The sequence below is a fragment of the Vigna angularis genome, chromosome 4 (genome assembly GCF_016808095.1).
Source record: "Vigna angularis cultivar LongXiaoDou No.4 chromosome 4, ASM1680809v1, whole genome shotgun sequence".
NCBI lineage: Eukaryota > Viridiplantae > Streptophyta > Magnoliopsida > Fabales > Fabaceae > Vigna > Vigna angularis.
Genome location: NC_068973.1, coordinates 30,130,003 through 30,146,642, shown reverse-complemented (window position 1 = coordinate 30,146,642; position 16,640 = coordinate 30,130,003). Strand labels below are relative to the sequence as shown.

The 16,640-nt window shown below is 33.0% G+C and overlaps 3 protein-coding genes across 8 annotated transcripts; 2 read left to right on the top strand and 1 right to left on the bottom strand.

Moving 5' to 3' along the window:
- The first annotated feature begins 3,183 nt into the window (after positions 1–3,183).
- Positions 3,184–6,493, top strand: LOC108330037 (amino acid permease 3-like). 2 transcript variants are annotated; one of them, XM_052875694.1, is made up of 7 exons: positions 3,184–3,300; positions 4,314–4,434; positions 4,524–4,757; positions 4,854–4,953; positions 5,062–5,276; positions 5,372–5,511; positions 5,594–6,493. In XM_052875694.1, exons 2-7 carry the CDS (start codon positions 4,314–4,316, stop codon positions 6,245–6,247), a joined length of 1,464 nt encoding a protein of 487 aa, XP_052731654.1. In that variant the 5' UTR covers positions 3,184–3,300; the 3' UTR covers positions 6,248–6,493. The 2 variants fall into 2 exon arrangements, with proteins under 2 accessions (XP_052731654.1, XP_052731655.1); XM_052875695.1 differs by lacking the exon at positions 3,184–3,300 and adding an exon at positions 3,845–3,955.
- Positions 6,494–9,186: 2,693 nt separating this feature from the next.
- On the bottom strand, positions 9,187–9,603 carry LOC108330442 (uncharacterized). Its single transcript, XM_017564925.1, has one exon. The coding sequence runs from the start codon at positions 9,601–9,603 to the stop codon at positions 9,187–9,189; it is 417 nt and encodes a 138-aa protein (XP_017420414.1).
- Positions 9,604–14,001: 4,398 nt separating this feature from the next.
- On the top strand, positions 14,002–16,407 carry LOC108330756 (amino acid permease 3). Of its 5 annotated transcripts, none has more exons than XM_052875693.1 (7): positions 14,002–14,093; positions 14,316–14,436; positions 14,527–14,760; positions 14,857–14,956; positions 15,068–15,282; positions 15,370–15,509; positions 15,588–16,407. In XM_052875693.1, the coding sequence occupies exons 2-7, from the start codon at positions 14,316–14,318 to the stop codon at positions 16,239–16,241; spliced, it is 1,464 nt and encodes a 487-aa protein (XP_052731653.1). In that variant the 5' UTR covers positions 14,002–14,093; the 3' UTR covers positions 16,242–16,407. The 5 variants fall into 5 exon arrangements, with proteins under 5 accessions (XP_052731653.1, XP_017420779.1, XP_017420783.1 ...); XM_017565290.1 differs by having other exon boundaries at positions 14,250–14,436; XM_017565294.1 differs by having other exon boundaries at positions 14,031–14,074; positions 14,250–14,436.
- Positions 16,408–16,640: the final 233 nt, after the last annotated feature.

Here is a 16,640-nt window from a genome sequence, read left to right as displayed (position 1 = left end):
AAAACACCAACTTATGCATTTTACTATAGTCTCTCCCAAAAATATTCAATCATCAATTATCAAGGTTTTCGAAAACTTTTAAAAAATATATTAAAAAATTAATTATCAATTAGATATAAATTATCCATTACAAAAATATCACATACTACCTAAACAAATTAGGAAAATAAACAATTTAACATTAATTTTCATTTGGTATAAAGTATCCGGTAATTGAGATGTACACACTTTATAAATTCCAGATAGTTAATTTATAACAATTCACTTACTTTTGTTTACAATTAACTTACACAAAAATTATGTTGGTACTGAGTTTTTCATTATGTATAAATCATCCCAACTACGCAACTATATATAATAGTATGTTATCTTACAAAAGAACATCTTAGACGGTGTTCTTTTAAAGGAGAGATATGCGTTTTCTCTCATACCTATATGTCCTTCCAAGTTTCCAAAGGTTTTCTAACATTTTTCTATTCAATTAAATTATTTCGATACCATTCGTTTCACTTTCCCCCCACCGAAATTAAGTAAAGTTGTTTCCAGATGAAGTTGTATTATATTTTATTTTTCATTTTGAAAAATATCCATAAAATGTATATTGTATTTTTTTTTATAGAAAAACATTTAAAATCGATTCAGATTTATTTAAATTTATGATTTCTAATGAACTCCCAATACTTCAAACATATGTAAAATATCATGTTTTATTTATTTTTAATTTTTATGAAAATGTTTAATTAATATTTAAATAGATATGAATACATTCTTTAATATATTAGAGACTGTATCGCTTGATCAACTAACGGTTAATGTTTTCATAAGAACATTATTTGAGAGTATGATTTCCAATCTCAATTTTCTAACCGAACGATGCAACAAAATTGTTTAGTCAATTATTGATTAACACTCACATTACACATTTGACATATATAAAGATAAAACATATTTATCAACTTTTAGGTTATAAGAAAATAGATAATTAGATTATTGTGAATTTAAAACTTTAATATAATAACCAATTAGTCATATAACTAACTTAGGGTTAGAATATCATGTATCTATTAGCATAACTTGAAGTTTGAATATTAAAAACTGATGATAACTTTATAATGGAAACTTAAGATGATGTTAGAGAATTAAAAAATAATGTAAAAGAATGTTTTGATTATGATTTTCTACCCAATTCACAAATATAAGACATTAATTTAATGTTAATATAAGAAACAAGAATATATAGGAGTTTTTACTTTTAAATACGGTCAAAAGTCTCTTAGATTCAGTAATGGCAATTGACTTTGGGCAACGTTGCTAGATTCTAGGCGCATAACATCTTAAGAATGATTGTATATAATGAAAACAAAGCCAAAGCTAAGTTACTTTATTGTAGTTAATTGTCCCCCAGTCATACTGTGATCACGATCCCTTCTTCCATTTCCTTTTTTTTTTCTTTTCGTAACCACATATGTTCTTTCTTTTACTTCGACAAGACAAAAAAATTCTGACTCAGAAAATTTTAACACACCATCGTAGATTTCAACAACAAAAGATTGTTAGATAAATAAAATTAAGTAAAAAGAATAATTATGAACGAGTTTGAATAACACATAACATTATAATTTTATAGAAATCCACTTCAACACAATTTTATATTTTAACATTAATAAATTTGTAAGTATATTTTAAATTTTATTTTTGATATGGTATTTTTTTTAATAATAAATTATACAAAATTGTAGCTTATTATATCGATGAGGATTTAGAAAACAATTAGGAGTAGTAGTGGTGTTTAGAAGATGACTCTTATTATTTTGTTATTTAAAAAGTCAAATTATAAATATAATTTTTTATTAATCGGAGTTTCATTTTATAAAAATGATCATTTTTCTAAACTTGTTCTCTGTTTTCTCTTTAAATCTCAGACTTCATCTTTCATCTATTTGAATATTAATAGCATGTGATTTATGACATTAAAGACTACAATCGATTAGAATCTTGAACAAAGTGTGTTTTTCTAAGGTAAAGCTTGTGTAAAATACCTTTTGAGTTAGGATATCTATCCGGATAAAAGAAGCTAGTTGATTATATGAATTTATTTTGTTTGATGAATTGAAATTGTGTATGTTAAATTGAATTGATTAAATGAAAATATATGTTTGTGGAATATATTGGTTATGATAATATTGTCTAATTTGTTCTATTTAGGGTTTATTTTGAACTAAACTACAATATTTTAAGCTAAATAAGAAATATAATTGTTGATAAGCAAATTAGGTAACCTATTGTAGTTTATTAGGGTCTGAGTATTGGTATGAAATTGAACGATATCATAGAATTGCCAGACGTAAAGCTGAAAACTAAAGTCAGTGAGCTTAATGGTATAGGGCATTGCAACCTAGAGACTATTGGATGCTTCAGTGAGTTTCGAAAGAGTTAGTGTTAGATGCTCAATAGATTAAATTTCAATTCCTTAAATACTTAAGCAATCATACATTAAATTCAAAAGTCTTAAAATTATTAATAAATTAAATTCTATTCCTAAATATAAATTAGAAATTCAAATTCAAGTATAAATTCTAAAAATATTTCGCAACACTTCAAAAATCACAAATTGTGGGATTTAAATAATATATCTAAATTAACTTTAACTCAAACAATTCATATCTAACTGATTCCATAAATTAAATAATTGAATAAAAATTTAAAAATATTAAAATTAAAATTATACTGAACTGAGGTGTTAAATACGAATTCGATCTAACTCCTGGCCTACTTTTACTTTTATGCAATTTCAATATTAATTTGATCACATAAATTCCGATAAAAAGTGATGAAGAGAATGTGTTTATTTATTTTAATATTAGGAGGGACACAAAATCTTAAAAATATTGAGATGCAACTTGTCTGCCCAAAAATTGAAGTATCTGAATATTAATCCATTGGTAATGTAGGAGAATTATTAGTGCCATGTTCTGGAATTCGGTTATTGGACCAAAAAACATGTTGGGTATTAAGTTATTATTAATTAATAATTGAGGGAACCTAATTCTGTTTCAAGATGAATGGATGAGAGGAATAATGAATAATATAATTTTTTGTTGTACGGTGGTCTTTTAAAGAGGTAGATTATGATATTCCAGGAAATCAAACTCTTAGTATGTCTTCCCCTATATATACATTACATAATCTCAACAAATTAGTAGAGACCAAACACCTACTCATTATACCTTCTACTTCTCTTTCTTTCACATTCTTCCTCTTTTCCTATTCTTTCTACCAGAGCTGCTGCACCAACCATAGGTAATATTTTTTATCAAACCAATTTATTTTATTAACTTCTTTAATCTTATATTCATATTATTAAAGTCAAAGTGACAAAAAAATTACCTACGCTGTTGGGAGAGGGTAAATTGGTGGGTTCCAGTTCATGTAAAGCAGTGTTTCACCCTCGACCAAAAAAAGGACCTGCTCTGCTATCTGTTTTTCACCCTTTCAATTCCACAATTCTCCTACGTAACAATTATCTTATAAAATACACCAATTATGCATTATTCTATATAAAATTTTATGTATTTATTTTTCTATTATAATAATTATTATTGCACTAAACCATAATGTCTAAACTATTATGTTGTGGTAGCGTGATGAACTTGGTGGCATACATGTCCCATTACCCAAAAGCCAAAGAAAAATCCGAATTCTAAAACCATCTTCACTCTTCCATGAGTTCTATCATACCCCCCACACCATCTTTTGCTTAATCATGCACTTTCCAATTCAAATATTCTGAATTAGAACAGTATACGTCCCTTCCTTTCCAACTCATAACCACACATCCTGTTTCTCTCTCTTTGACTCCCAAGATCACCGCTTTTGCCTGAACCTCCTAACTCTAGTTTCCTCATTTTGACTCTTGGAAGCTCTGTCAAACTCACTCACACTGTGGGGCATTCGAGTTAAGTTAACCTATCTTAGATACATCTCACTAACTCCAATTCTAATACCAACCACCCATTTTCTCTCTTTCACACAACTTCAAACATACCCATTTTCTCTCTTTCACACAACTTCAAACATTTTAACGTGAGGTTTCTGCTATATAACATCATCATAACACCACTTCTAATTCAAAATCTTTAACGAATTTATAGTTCTCACTTTGAACTCTTCATGCTTACTTCACAGACACTGGTTTACTCTTGATTATACTCTTATATGTACACCAACTTTGATATTTGGCACATCATTATTTGGAATCTTAACACTTACTACCAAGCCTAACTTGGGTTGTTGTTCATTGTGTGATAACAAAGATGGTTGGCATGGATGGCCATGGCAGCAAGCATGATCAGCAAACATTTAACGTCTCCCTTGACATGCATCAACAAGGAGACTCTAAGTGTTTCGACGATGATGGTCGCCCCAAACGAACAGGTACGTAGTAAATCATGATGGTTCATACTATGCTACACCCTTTGTGTTTCTACCTTTCATATGTTGTATGGTTTGTGTGACAAGCACAGGAACAGTGTGGACTGCGAGTGCACACATAATAACCGCAGTGATAGGGTCTGGAGTTCTCTCTTTGGCTTGGGCTATAGCTCAGCTTGGATGGATTGCTGGTCCTGCTGTTATGCTTCTTTTTTCTGCCATCACTTACTTCACTTCCCTTCTTCTCACTGATTGTTATCGTACCGGTGACCCTCTCACTGGCAAGAGAAACTACACTTACATGGATGCTATTCGTTCTAACTTTGGTATAACTGACCAACCTAACTTACGTCATTAATAACTTCTCTTTCGTTTTCACAGGTTTAACTTAGAACCATTGTTCTGTGTCTGTGTTTGGTCAGGTGGCAACGACTTTAAGGTCAAGATGTGTGGACTGGTTCAGTATGTTAACCTTTTTGGAATCTCCATCGGTTACACCATAGCGTCTTCCATTAGCATGATGTAAGTTTGAGATTTTAGTGATAGTGAAATGTCTAATTGACTACCTTATATCCAAGGAAAATTATATAGTATAATTGGGCTGGTTTTGGCTTGTGTCTTCTCAAACAGGGCAATCGAAAGATCTAATTGTTTCCACAAGAGCGGAGGGAAGAATCCATGTCATATGAACAGCAACGTCTACATGATTTCGTTTGGAATATTGGAGATTATTTTCTCTCAAATTCCAGGCTTCGATCAATTATGGTGGCTGTCCTTTGTAGCTGCTGCCATGTCATTCACATACTCCACCATTGGGCTAGGCCTTGGTATTGGAAAGGTCATTGGTATGAATTGATTCTATTCCCTTGTTTTTCATGATCGTTTCTTCTGCTTCTTCTTGAAACACTGTCAGAAATCTGACGAATTGACCTTGTAATAGAGAACAGAAAAGTGGGGGGAAGCTTAACCGGGATAACCGTTGGTTATGTGACTCAAACTAATAAAGTCTGGAGAACCATGCAAGCGCTTGGTGACATAGCATTTGCCTATTCATACTCCTTCGTCCTTATAGAAATTCAGGTATAGTTCACTCAGTTAAATTATATGAGATTCAACTAAGGTCTGAAATAACAAGAAGGCTATGTAAAATGTGATGAAACAGGACACGGTGAAATCACCTCCATCGGCATCAAAAACAATGAAGAAGGCTGCTTTCGTCGGTGTTGCAGTCACCACCTTTTTCTACATGCTTTGTGGCTGCTTTGGGTATGCTGCTTTTGGAGACTCAAGCCCTGGAAACCTTCTCACTGGTTTTGGCTTCTATAACCCATACTGGCTCCTTGACATTGCTAATGCTGCCATTGTGATCCACCTTGTTGGTTCATACCAAGTCTACAGCCAGCCCCTCTTTGCTTTCATTGAGAAAAACGTAGCACACAGATTCCCAGATAGTGATTTTGTGAACAAAGAAATTGAAATCTCAGTCCCTGGTTTCCATTCCTACAAGCTCAACCTCTTCCGATTGGTTTGGAGGACAACATATGTTGTGGTAAGCACTTTAATAGCAATGCTGCTCCCATTCTTCAATGACGTAGGAGGGCTTATTGGAGCATTTGGATTTTGGCCCCTTACTGTGTATTTCCCAGTGGAAATGTATATTGCTCAGAAGAGAATACCAAAGTGGAGCTCTAAATGGATCTGCCTCCAAACACTCAGCCTTGCTTGCCTTTTGATGACCATAGGAGCTGGAGTTGGCTCTATTGCTGGGATTCTCATTGATCTTAAGACTTACAAGCCTTTCAAGACAAACTATTGATTCAACTATGGTTTCCATTCATAGAGATTTTCAGAAAGAACATTCCATGTCTTGTACATGTTCATATGAAACCCAGGATGGTGATGTGTTTGTTCATGGCCTAACATCTGTGTTCCACTTCTTCCTACTGTTTCTGTTAGTCTAACTTGTTCTGCAACATAATTCAGAATGAAAGAAGTGATGTAAAAGCATATAAATCTAGAGTAATTATAATCACATATTCAGCTTCTGTGCTTCTTACTTTCATATTTTTAATTCTACCATTTATTACATATGTTATTTTCTTTCTCTACCTATATTTCTCCTTTTACATCTATCATATTATTACAGGACTACACTTCCATACAAAATAAAGTTTACACTTCTTTGACAACATTTTTTTTACTATTTTTCACTTGTTTTTCTTACAAATTATTTGTGAAGTGTAGGAAACTACTGAGAATGGACTAAAGAGAATGTTTGTCATCACTGATAATTAATACTTTGTTGAAAATATAAAAAATATTTTTAAAAGTTGTGTTACTTTGTACAAGTAAATTAATAAAACAAATACAACAATGAATCAATACCCACTACAATTAGTTTGACACCAAATGATTCATTCAAACATTGTTTTGGATTCCTTTAAGATTGAAGCCAATTTCCAACTTATAACAATGTTCCACAAGGCATAAACATATCAATTATCAAATTGGCACATAAAGTGAAAGAGAAGAGAGAAAAAAAAGTTGTTCTAACAACTAATATTTACATCAAAGAAAAAGAGATATAAAATGTTTCAATAACAATGCTGATGAGTGCAAATAATATAAAAAAATTAAAAAGATTGGTTTTCCCCTCAGAGCATGAAAATGTGCAACTTCTTTCTCTCTAATTTTTACTTGTTCCTTCTCTCTCAAACCAACCCATGCCTCTGTTATGTTAACCTACTATCATTTTCTCTCCACAAATTACGAAAGGCAAAGCAAATTGATACAAAATTCTGATTTTCGATCAACAATAGAAATATTAATAAATGGCAGTAGAAGGAGCAAAATCCATGAAAAATAAAATAGGAAATATAAGAAGATGGGAACAGAAGGGGAAAAAATTAAAGTGAAAGGAAATTGGGGGAACAAAGCCAAGCAAAACACTAAAAAAAGCTTTCTGCTAGATGAAGAACAGGTCTTGGAGTTCTTAATTTTAAACCCGTCGTAGAAGAAGCTAGAAAATAGATGAGGAACAAACCCTGATAATAGAATTGGATACAAAAGGAAACATTAGTGCAAGAAGACTTTTTCAGGATTTACGACTTTTAACAAGTCACCATGGTAAAAAAAACGCACGATGGCAAAATTACAATTTTTGTGAATTTTTAAGTGTCAGTTGGCTAATCATAATCATAAAGCTCTAGGTAATACATAATCATATGGGAGAGTAACATCGCTAAAAGAGTAATCTGAGGTTTATGGTAACTCTTTGAGTAACGAAACTTACTTGGAATTTGTGAAACTTCTAGGATTTCCGACGATTTGAACCCCCGTTTACTTCTCTTCGCTTTGTAAAACTTCGGTAATTTCTGGGATTTGTAAAACTCATGAAAACTTGTATACTTCCAGCAATATTAAACCCCATTATGTCAACGTTCAGCTTTTACTGTGTGTTTAATTTAGAGGAAGGATTTGGGGAGAATTAGTCGAAGAATTTAAGAAGAATTGAGGATGAATCAATGGCTGTTTTATTTGACTCGATCTTAGAGTCGAAATTTGAAAAATTTGAAAGTAAAGTTTTTAAGAATTAAAATAGAATTTGATTGATGTAATAGATAAAAAAATTGTTTAACTAATAGAAATTAAAGAAATTAAAAGTTATTAAAATACTTTTATTATTAAAGTAATATAAAATGATAATTGTTGATATTATATTTAATTGTAAAAATATTTATAAATAGTAAAAAGTTAACATTAATTATTAAAATTTATTTTTAAAATATAAATAAATTATAATTTAGTAAAATGAATATATTTTTAAATGTAATATTTTTGTATTATAATTTACTATCAAGTTGTGATATGATTTTATTTGTTGTTGAAGTAAAATTGAATATTTTTTACGAAACAAATAATTAAACGAAGTTAAAATATTATATGATATAAAAAAAGTGCCAACATAATAATATATAAATATATTTGACATATTTTGAATTATAAGTCTTGGACCTCTCTCACATTTAAGTCATCCTAATAGGATTTAAAGGATACGAAGGAGGTTGCACATGATGCTCTTGAGAACTATGATGTACTAAATTATTAATAAATTAATTTACTAAATTATTTAATAAATTACTATGATGCTACACTAGCTTTTATGAATAAATTATTTACTAAATTATTAATTACATTTTAATTCAAACAATATGAAAAAGTAAACAACAAAGATTTAAAAAAAAAAGTTAAAAATGAATTATAGTTTATAAATTTTTTATTTAATTTTATAAGTATATTTTAAATTAATAACCAATAAAATAATTAATTCACACACATCATTATTTTGAAGACACATGACTCTAAAGATCAAGATCCTGACGAAGTCCTTCACTACCAAAATATGTGATTCTAAAGATCAAAGTTCAACATTATGCTTAGATTAATTTTTGTAATGCTTCATCTATCTTCTTTCTCCCTGAATTTAGACTTAGTAGGCCAGACTAATTAATAGAAATTAGGAGAAAATAACATGAAAGATGGATAGATAGAAATTAAAAGAACAGAACTTTATTGAGGAGCAGAACATAAATGGAAAATAGAATTCTCTTCCAGGGATTTCTCCTCCACAAAGGATTACTCCTCCTTTTCACTTGAAAAAATTTACAAAAAATAACTCTCGCCAAATCTAAGTCCTTATATACAATCAAACTAACTAGCTAACTGGTCCAACTAATTAATGATAGTGTCTAGTGTCTACCACAACAACAAGAAAGCAGATGGATAAACAAGCACTTGAACCAAAAGAGGAACTGGAAGATGCTCTAGGGCCTCCTTAGCCCTCTTCCTGGCCACAACTGCCTCCCTAGCACGATGCTCCACATCAAGCACGCCGCAGCAGCAACCTTGCTCATGGAGAGGTCCGCGATCCATGCAGCGGCAATAAGGACCTTGCTGGATTGGACATCTACAGCTCCATCTTGCGGTCGAGGGACTGAAGAAGGTGAAGTTGGCGTCGAGACAAATAAGACAAAAGAAAGGTGGCGTGGACTCAACAACGGTTGTAGAGGGGAAGAAACAAGATCGGCCGGCGATGGAGGGGTAGCGGACGCAGATGAGGCGGTGGTGCGGAGCGAGGAGAGAGTCTTCGTGGAGGTCAAACGTGGAGACCATAGGCTGGGAACCGAATACACACCATGGAATTGAATAAGTCTCTTCTAAAGAATGGGAACCGAATACACGTTCCCTTGTTCTTCTTTATACTGCTGGAACTAAATATGGGTTCCTTGGAATGGAATAAGGTTTCATGTTCTTCATCTTCTTCAGTTTTAAACATACTTATTCTTCATTAACCACTTTCTTCTTCATCTTCATCTTGATCTTCATAAGGCCATCAATCTTATTTTCTTTATTTACCACCAATCCTGCAAATTGGAGGTGAAATTATATCAAATTAGATGGCACTTTAGACATTTTAAATTGGATCCTCCAAATCCATTCAAATCTCACCACATTAGTGAACCATCACGTAAATCCCTTGAATCGTTCCTCGCATTTCTTTTAAAACGAACAAAAAATTAACTTCAAATCATCGCTAACAAACCCAATTATGACTTTGTTGCTTTTTTTTAAATGAGCATAAATCTTGAAACAAATGAAAAATTATAAAAGACAAAGATTTTAAAAATTTGGTATTTATAATTTGTATCTGTCAGAACCATTAAAACACACCCAAAAACCCCTCAATGTCAGAATCATTAAAACGCACCCAAAACCCATCTGAACGGACGCCAGGTGTCAAGCTGAAGGGAGTCAGAAATCAGATAGTGGAGTGCAGGTGTCAGTAGAGGAGCGGACGTTCGTTTTAAGCAAAACTGAGTTTTTAGAAAAATCACGTCCCACTCTCTGCATGCATCTTCTTCCCTAAACTCTGAACTTCTCATTTTCTCCTCCTTCTCACTAAGAGTTCTTCCTTCTCTCTAAGAAATCTTACCCTTTTTCTTCTCCGATCACCATTCAGGCACCGTAGAAGCGTTTCCGGCGTCCTAAGCTTCAGTTTGAACCAATCGGTTTCGAGTTCTGAACTGGTAAGTTCTTCTCCTCCTTTAGTCGTTCGTTCCCTGACACATGTAAACCAACTCCTGGTTGCATGAGTCCATAGTCTTATTCTGAAACAGTTGGTCTGTTGTTTGGTTTAGTTTAAAGGATTGTTGAGCGTGATGGTAGAAGAAGTTTAGTCAGGCGAATCCCATTTCTGCCTCTTGGGACGTTCGTTCACGCTAGAGGTAAGGGAAGCTTATATGATTTAATTTGTATGATGTTTGAATGGCATGAACGTGTGTTGAGTTGATGAATGATATGAAGTATGATTGTTGATATGTTTGATTATATGAAGTATGATTAATTATGTTATGGGTGTTCAATCTTATGAAAATTATTATGATATGAATGTACAAAGTTATGGAACTATATGTTAAGAAATGAGACGAATATAAATTATCCTGGTATGAAATTCCCCTAAGAAAGTGTACGAACATTACTGAACGGTCATTGACCGTTCGGTTTTCTAGTGAATTTGGTTAGTAGTGAATTCTTTCATATGGGAAGAATCCTAGTTGAGGACGGGCGTCTGCATTTCGAAATACCGTGCTTGAGCATTCGGCCAAGTATAGTTCTGTCTTGATATCCTGTTATAAACTTAAGTATGTATATATATATATATATGAAATTGTATATTTTAGTTCTTTTTAAATACTACTCCAATAGTATCTTAGTATATTTATCAAGCCTCTTTTCTATAAGTTAGTAGCACCTGGTCTTATATCAAGTGTTCGTTCTAAACAAATGTTTGGTCTTACACCAGGCACTCGTTCTATCTTCTTAAGTTAAACTTCCTAATACGAGCGTTCGTTCAAGCCCTCTAGGGTTCGCTCACTATAATGTTCAGTCTTTGACTGGCATTTGGATTTCTTGATACTAAACTCAATTAAACTAAGTATTCACAAGTGTTCGGTTTCTTCATGTGAATCATTCTAAGTATTTGTTTTGAATGCCTTGAAATATCCTTATTCATTGATTTCATTTTGGAGTCTTCGTTCTTGGTCTGGTCTTTTTGATGATCAATTGGAGTTCTCAAGAGTTAGTTCATCTAATTGGCTCAATGTTGTAACTGACGTTCGTTCCATTAGTTTCTGGTGTTATATGATTGTACTCGTTATCTTTCTCAACCCGATATCAACCCCTTGGCCTTAATCTATTCTCAAATTTGAAATCTCTCGGTCTCGCTCTACGTGTTCGGTCTAGTTCTGAGTTCGGGTTGAACGTTCGTTATTTGGAATCCTCATGAATCTTTGTACGAGGTGGTTAAATGAGATTTTTATTAATGAAAGATGAAGGAAATGTGATATGGAAATGTTGTGGATTATGGACGAGCGTTCCAGGACGGAACGAATCTTGGATGAATATTGGAATTGGTAAAGTATGACTGTGGTAATGCTAAGCTGTCGATTCATCCTGATGTTCCGTGAGTGCTCGTCCTCACGTAGAGGAGGGTAGGTCATGTGTGGGAACGGCAGGAGGTCCTAGTCCTTAGGGGTACTTTGGACAGATAGGACTAACCTCGGGTGGCAGCTGTTGAGGGTATCCCAGTTACTACATCACCCAGGTGCACGAACGTCGTAGCTACACAGATGTCATACAGTCCGGACATTCAGTCTAGTATTATGATTTATATGAAGCGTATGATGTAATATATCTTGTGTGTTTGATTGATTGAAATGTATGTTATTACATGAATTAAATTACATAAGTTTACCCTGTGTTTCCTATCTTGTCTTGTTTTGTACGTCCGTCTTGTCATTGCAATGATCATCCGTGTGGATGTGAGCAGAAGGAGACATATTGTTGGAAGAGACGCTGGAGGAAGAGAATCTTGTTGAAGTTGAAGTTAAGACCGAACCGTAGGACGTTCGGTCAGTAGAGTAGTTTTGTAGCGAGGTGGTCTTTCGCCACTTTCCCATTTTTGTATGTATGACCGTTCAGTATTTGGCTTTTGTAAACCGTTCGGTTAGACTCGTACTTCTATATAGTTTAGATATAGTAACTCTTTCTGTAAGGCCGTTCGGTAATAACCGTACGTTCTTGTATAGCGTAAGACTGATCTGCTATATTATTAAATGTAATTATTCGATTATATGGTTCATTGCTATATTTTTGGGATGTTACAGTATTTAACATTAAAAAAATAGTAACAGAATAAAATATCAAATAAAGTAACAAAAAAAAATGTAAAAATTCAAATTAAAGAATAATTTCAATGTCGTTTATTTTCAATCCTAAAATTAAATATAATGAAAAAATAAATAATATTCTTTTCTGTGATTCTTGAAATTGACCATATATTTCTTCCTTAAAAACACTTCCTTAATCTAATATATCAAACTCCAAATCAAAATCATATTAAAAATGAGAAATAAAAATTCCCTTGATTTAAATCGGTTACTAATTTTTTAGATTGATTTTTGATATTTTCTTAAATTGGTTCACTTCTAAATATTCCTAATTAAAAATTAATTTATGCATAAATTAATTTGTATTTTTTTTTAGATTTTTATTTTTAATATATAACATAAGCTAATTTAATCTTATCTATTTTTTTTCTTTAACTGTTTGGAAAAAAGGTTTTTGAAAACATGTTCGTAGTTGATCTGCAAATAACAAGAAAAAAGTTCTTACAACAATAAACCATCCAAAAAAATTACTCTTTTCTTTAACTTCATTGGATAACCTACTATGGTTATCATCGTACTTATTATTTATTTTATTTTATTTTATCTTAGTTTATGTTATTTTCTGGTTAGATTGTTTTCTAAATATTAGTATGCTTTTTACTACTATTATTAATGTAATATTTATTATAATTATATTATTAGATGGTTGAGTTAGAAATTAATTGAAGTTTGTCCAAATCAACTCAATCAAGGTTGAATTGAGTGGGTTCGACTAATAACTGGTTGAGTTTGCTCGACTAAAGGTTGATCGATTGAACTACCTCATTTGAATCAATCTCAATTAAAATTCTATCATAATCGACTGAAATCAACTTTGTCTAAAGGTTTGTCAAAGACACTCTGTGCCAACTATAGTTAAAGGTCGAATTATATCAACTAAAATCTAACGTCGAATCGAATATTCAATCCATATCTAATAAATATAATAATTAGATATATTACATCAATATCACTAAATTTAATTTTATTAAGAAAGTAAAATTCAATATACTTTTAATTTAATTTAAATTAAATTGAAAAAAAATTCAAATCTAATTGATCTAATTAAAATGAATCTCAAATTTAGTCAAATTTATTTTAATTAGACGGAATGAATTTGGGTTGTGGATCGAATCCATCTTATTATACCTAAATTGAATCTTGACTGGATAACGTAAAATTCAATCCATGCCTACTCTTAACAATGGCATTTGTTGTAGCAGTGGAGAAAAAGTATATCTAAATGTTATATATATATATATATATATATATATATATATATATATATACCACGCCACGCCTTCCTTCTTCATTCCAAAAGGCTCGCTTCCTCGATCTCTCGCCTGAACTTTCTAACTCTAGTTCAGTCTTTGCAGGTCCATCAAACTCATTTGAGTTAAGTTAACCTTTCTTACATAAATCACTACCTCAAATTATAATACCAATCTTCTCTCTTTCACACAACTTCTTAACCTTTTACTTCTCTCACACACACACTGTTTTAATCTTGATTATACTCTGACATATACACCAATTTGAAATTTTGCACAGTATTTGGAATCTTAACAATTACTACCAAGCCTAACTTGGGTTGTTGTTCACTGTGTGATAACAAAGATGGTTGGCATGGAAGGCCATGGCAGCAAGCATGATCAGCAAACATTTAACGTCTCCCTTGACATGCATCAACAAGGAGACTCTAAGTGTTTCGACGATGATGGTCGCCCCAAACGAACCGGTACGTAGTAAAACCATGATGGTTCATACTATGCTACACCCTTTGTGTTTCTACCTTTCATATGTTGTATGGTTTGTATGACAAGCACAGGAACATTGTGGACTGCGAGTGCACACATAATAACCGCAGTGATAGGGTCTGGAGTTCTCTCTCTCGCTTGGGCTATAGCTCAGCTTGGATGGATTGCTGGTCCTGCGGTCATGCTTCTCTTCTCTGCCATCACTTTCATCACTTCCCTTCTTCTCACTGATTGTTATCGTACCGGTGACCCTCTCACTGGCAAGAGAAACTACACTTACATGGATGCTATTCGTTCTAACTTTGGTATAACTGACCAACCTAACTTACGTCATTAATAACTTCTCTTTCGTTTTCACAGGTTTAACTTAGAACCATTGTTCTGTGTCTGTGTTTGTTCAGGTGGCAACGGCTTTAAGGTCAAGATGTGTGGACTGGTTCAGTATGTTAACCTTTTTGGAATCTGCGTCGGTTACACTATAGCGGCTTCCGTTAGTATGATGTAAGTTTAAGAATTTAGTGTCAGTGAAATGTCTAATTAACTACCATATATCCAAGGAAAATTAAATATAATTAGGCTGTTTTTTTTTTCTTTTTGTTCCTTGTCAAACAGGGCAATCGAAAGATCTAATTGTTTCCACAAGAGCGGAGGGAAGAATCCATGTCAAATGAACAGCAACATGTACATGATTTCATTTGGAATAGTTGAGATTATTTTCTCTCAAATTCCAGGCTTCGATCAATTATGGTGGCTCTCCATTGTAGCTGCTGTTATGTCTGTGACGTACTCGACCATTGGACTAGGCATGGGTATTGGAAAGGTCATTGGTATGAAATGATTCTATTCACGTGATGATGACTTGTTGATCTTTTAAGCACTGGTTAGAAATCTGACATATATTGATCACGTAACAGGTAACAGAAGAGTTGAGGGAGGCACAACCGGGATAATTGTTGGTACTGTGACGCAAACAGATAAAGTTTTGAGAGCCATGCAAGCTCTTGGTAACATAGCCTTTGCCTATTCATACTCCTTCATCCTTATAGAAATTCAGGTATAATTCATTTAGTTTATTATATGAGAGTGAACTGAGGTCTGAAATAACAAGGCTATGCAAAATGTGATGAAACAGGACACAGTGAAATCCCCTCCATCAGCATCAAAAACAATGAAGAAGGCCTCATTTATGGGTGTTTCGGTCACCACCGTTTTTTACATGCTTTGTGGCTGCTTTGGATATGCTGCTTTTGGAGATTCAAGCCCTGGAAACCTTCTCACTGGTTTTGGCTTCTACAACCCATACTGGCTCCTTGACATTGCCAATGCTGCCATCGTGATCCACCTTATCGGTTCATACCAAGTTTACAGCCAGCCCCTCTTTGCTTTCGTTGAGAAAAACGCAGCACATAGATTCCCAGATAGTGATTTTGTGAAGAAGGAAATTGAAATTGGAGTCCCTGGTTTGCATCCCTTGAAGCTGAACTACTTTAGAATGGTTTGGAGGACAGTGTTTGTAATGGGAAGCTGTGTAATAGCAATGCTGCTTCCATTCTTCAATGACGTGGGGGGACTTCTTGGAGCTCTTGGATTTTGGCCCCTTGCAGTGTATTTCCCAGTGGAGATGTACATTGTTCAAAAGAGAATTCCTAAGTGGAGTACAAAGTGGATCTGCTTTCAGATACTTAACATTTCTTGCCTTTTGGTGACTATAGGAGCTGCAGCTGGCTCTCTTGCTGGGATTGTCTTTGATCTTAAAACTTACAAGCCTTTCAAGACCAACTATTGACTAAACTATGATTTTCATTCAGAGAAATTTCAGAAATGCAACCATAGTTTTCTTGTTCAAGTGAAATAAAGAATATGGTTATCGTGTAATGGCGTATTATGCCTGTCAGTTAATTTCTACTATTCAATCCAATTCAAAATGAAATAAAAGCATATAGTCTTAATCAGATTTTCTGCAAGTTTTCTTTGCGGTTTTGTGTGGGAGAAGGGACTTGTATTGTAAGTCCTATCTCTTTTCTAAACTGTCTTTACATTTTCTCTTGTTCAAAACCATCGAACTCATCTATCAATTTCAAAACATTGTATGATGATAGTTTGGAAGATTAGAGTAAAAATTTGTCTAATTAAAGACCCAAGTTAAGAAAAATATTAAACCACTATCTACAACTTTATGTTTATA

Bases quoted from the DNA above. Each gene is read 5' to 3' on its own strand.
- LOC108330037 (XM_052875694.1), top strand. From the start codon at position 4,314: ATGGTTGGCATGGATGGCCATGGCAGCAAGCATGATCAGCAAACATTT. The intron at 4,435-4,523 runs GTACGTAGTAAA...TGACAAGCACAG, and splicing joins TGGTCGCCCCAAACGAACAG to GAACAGTGTGGACTGCGAGT. The intron at 5,512-5,593 runs GTATAGTTCACT...GTGATGAAACAG, and splicing joins TCGTCCTTATAGAAATTCAG to GACACGGTGAAATCACCTCC.
- LOC108330442 (XM_017564925.1), bottom strand. From the start codon at position 9,603: ATGGTCTCCACGTTTGACCTCCACGAAGACTCTCTCCTCGCTCCGCAC.
- LOC108330756 (XM_052875693.1), top strand. From the start codon at position 14,316: ATGGTTGGCATGGAAGGCCATGGCAGCAAGCATGATCAGCAAACATTT. The intron at 14,437-14,526 runs GTACGTAGTAAA...TGACAAGCACAG, and splicing joins TGGTCGCCCCAAACGAACCG to GAACATTGTGGACTGCGAGT. The intron at 15,510-15,587 runs GTATAATTCATT...GTGATGAAACAG, and splicing joins TCATCCTTATAGAAATTCAG to GACACAGTGAAATCCCCTCC.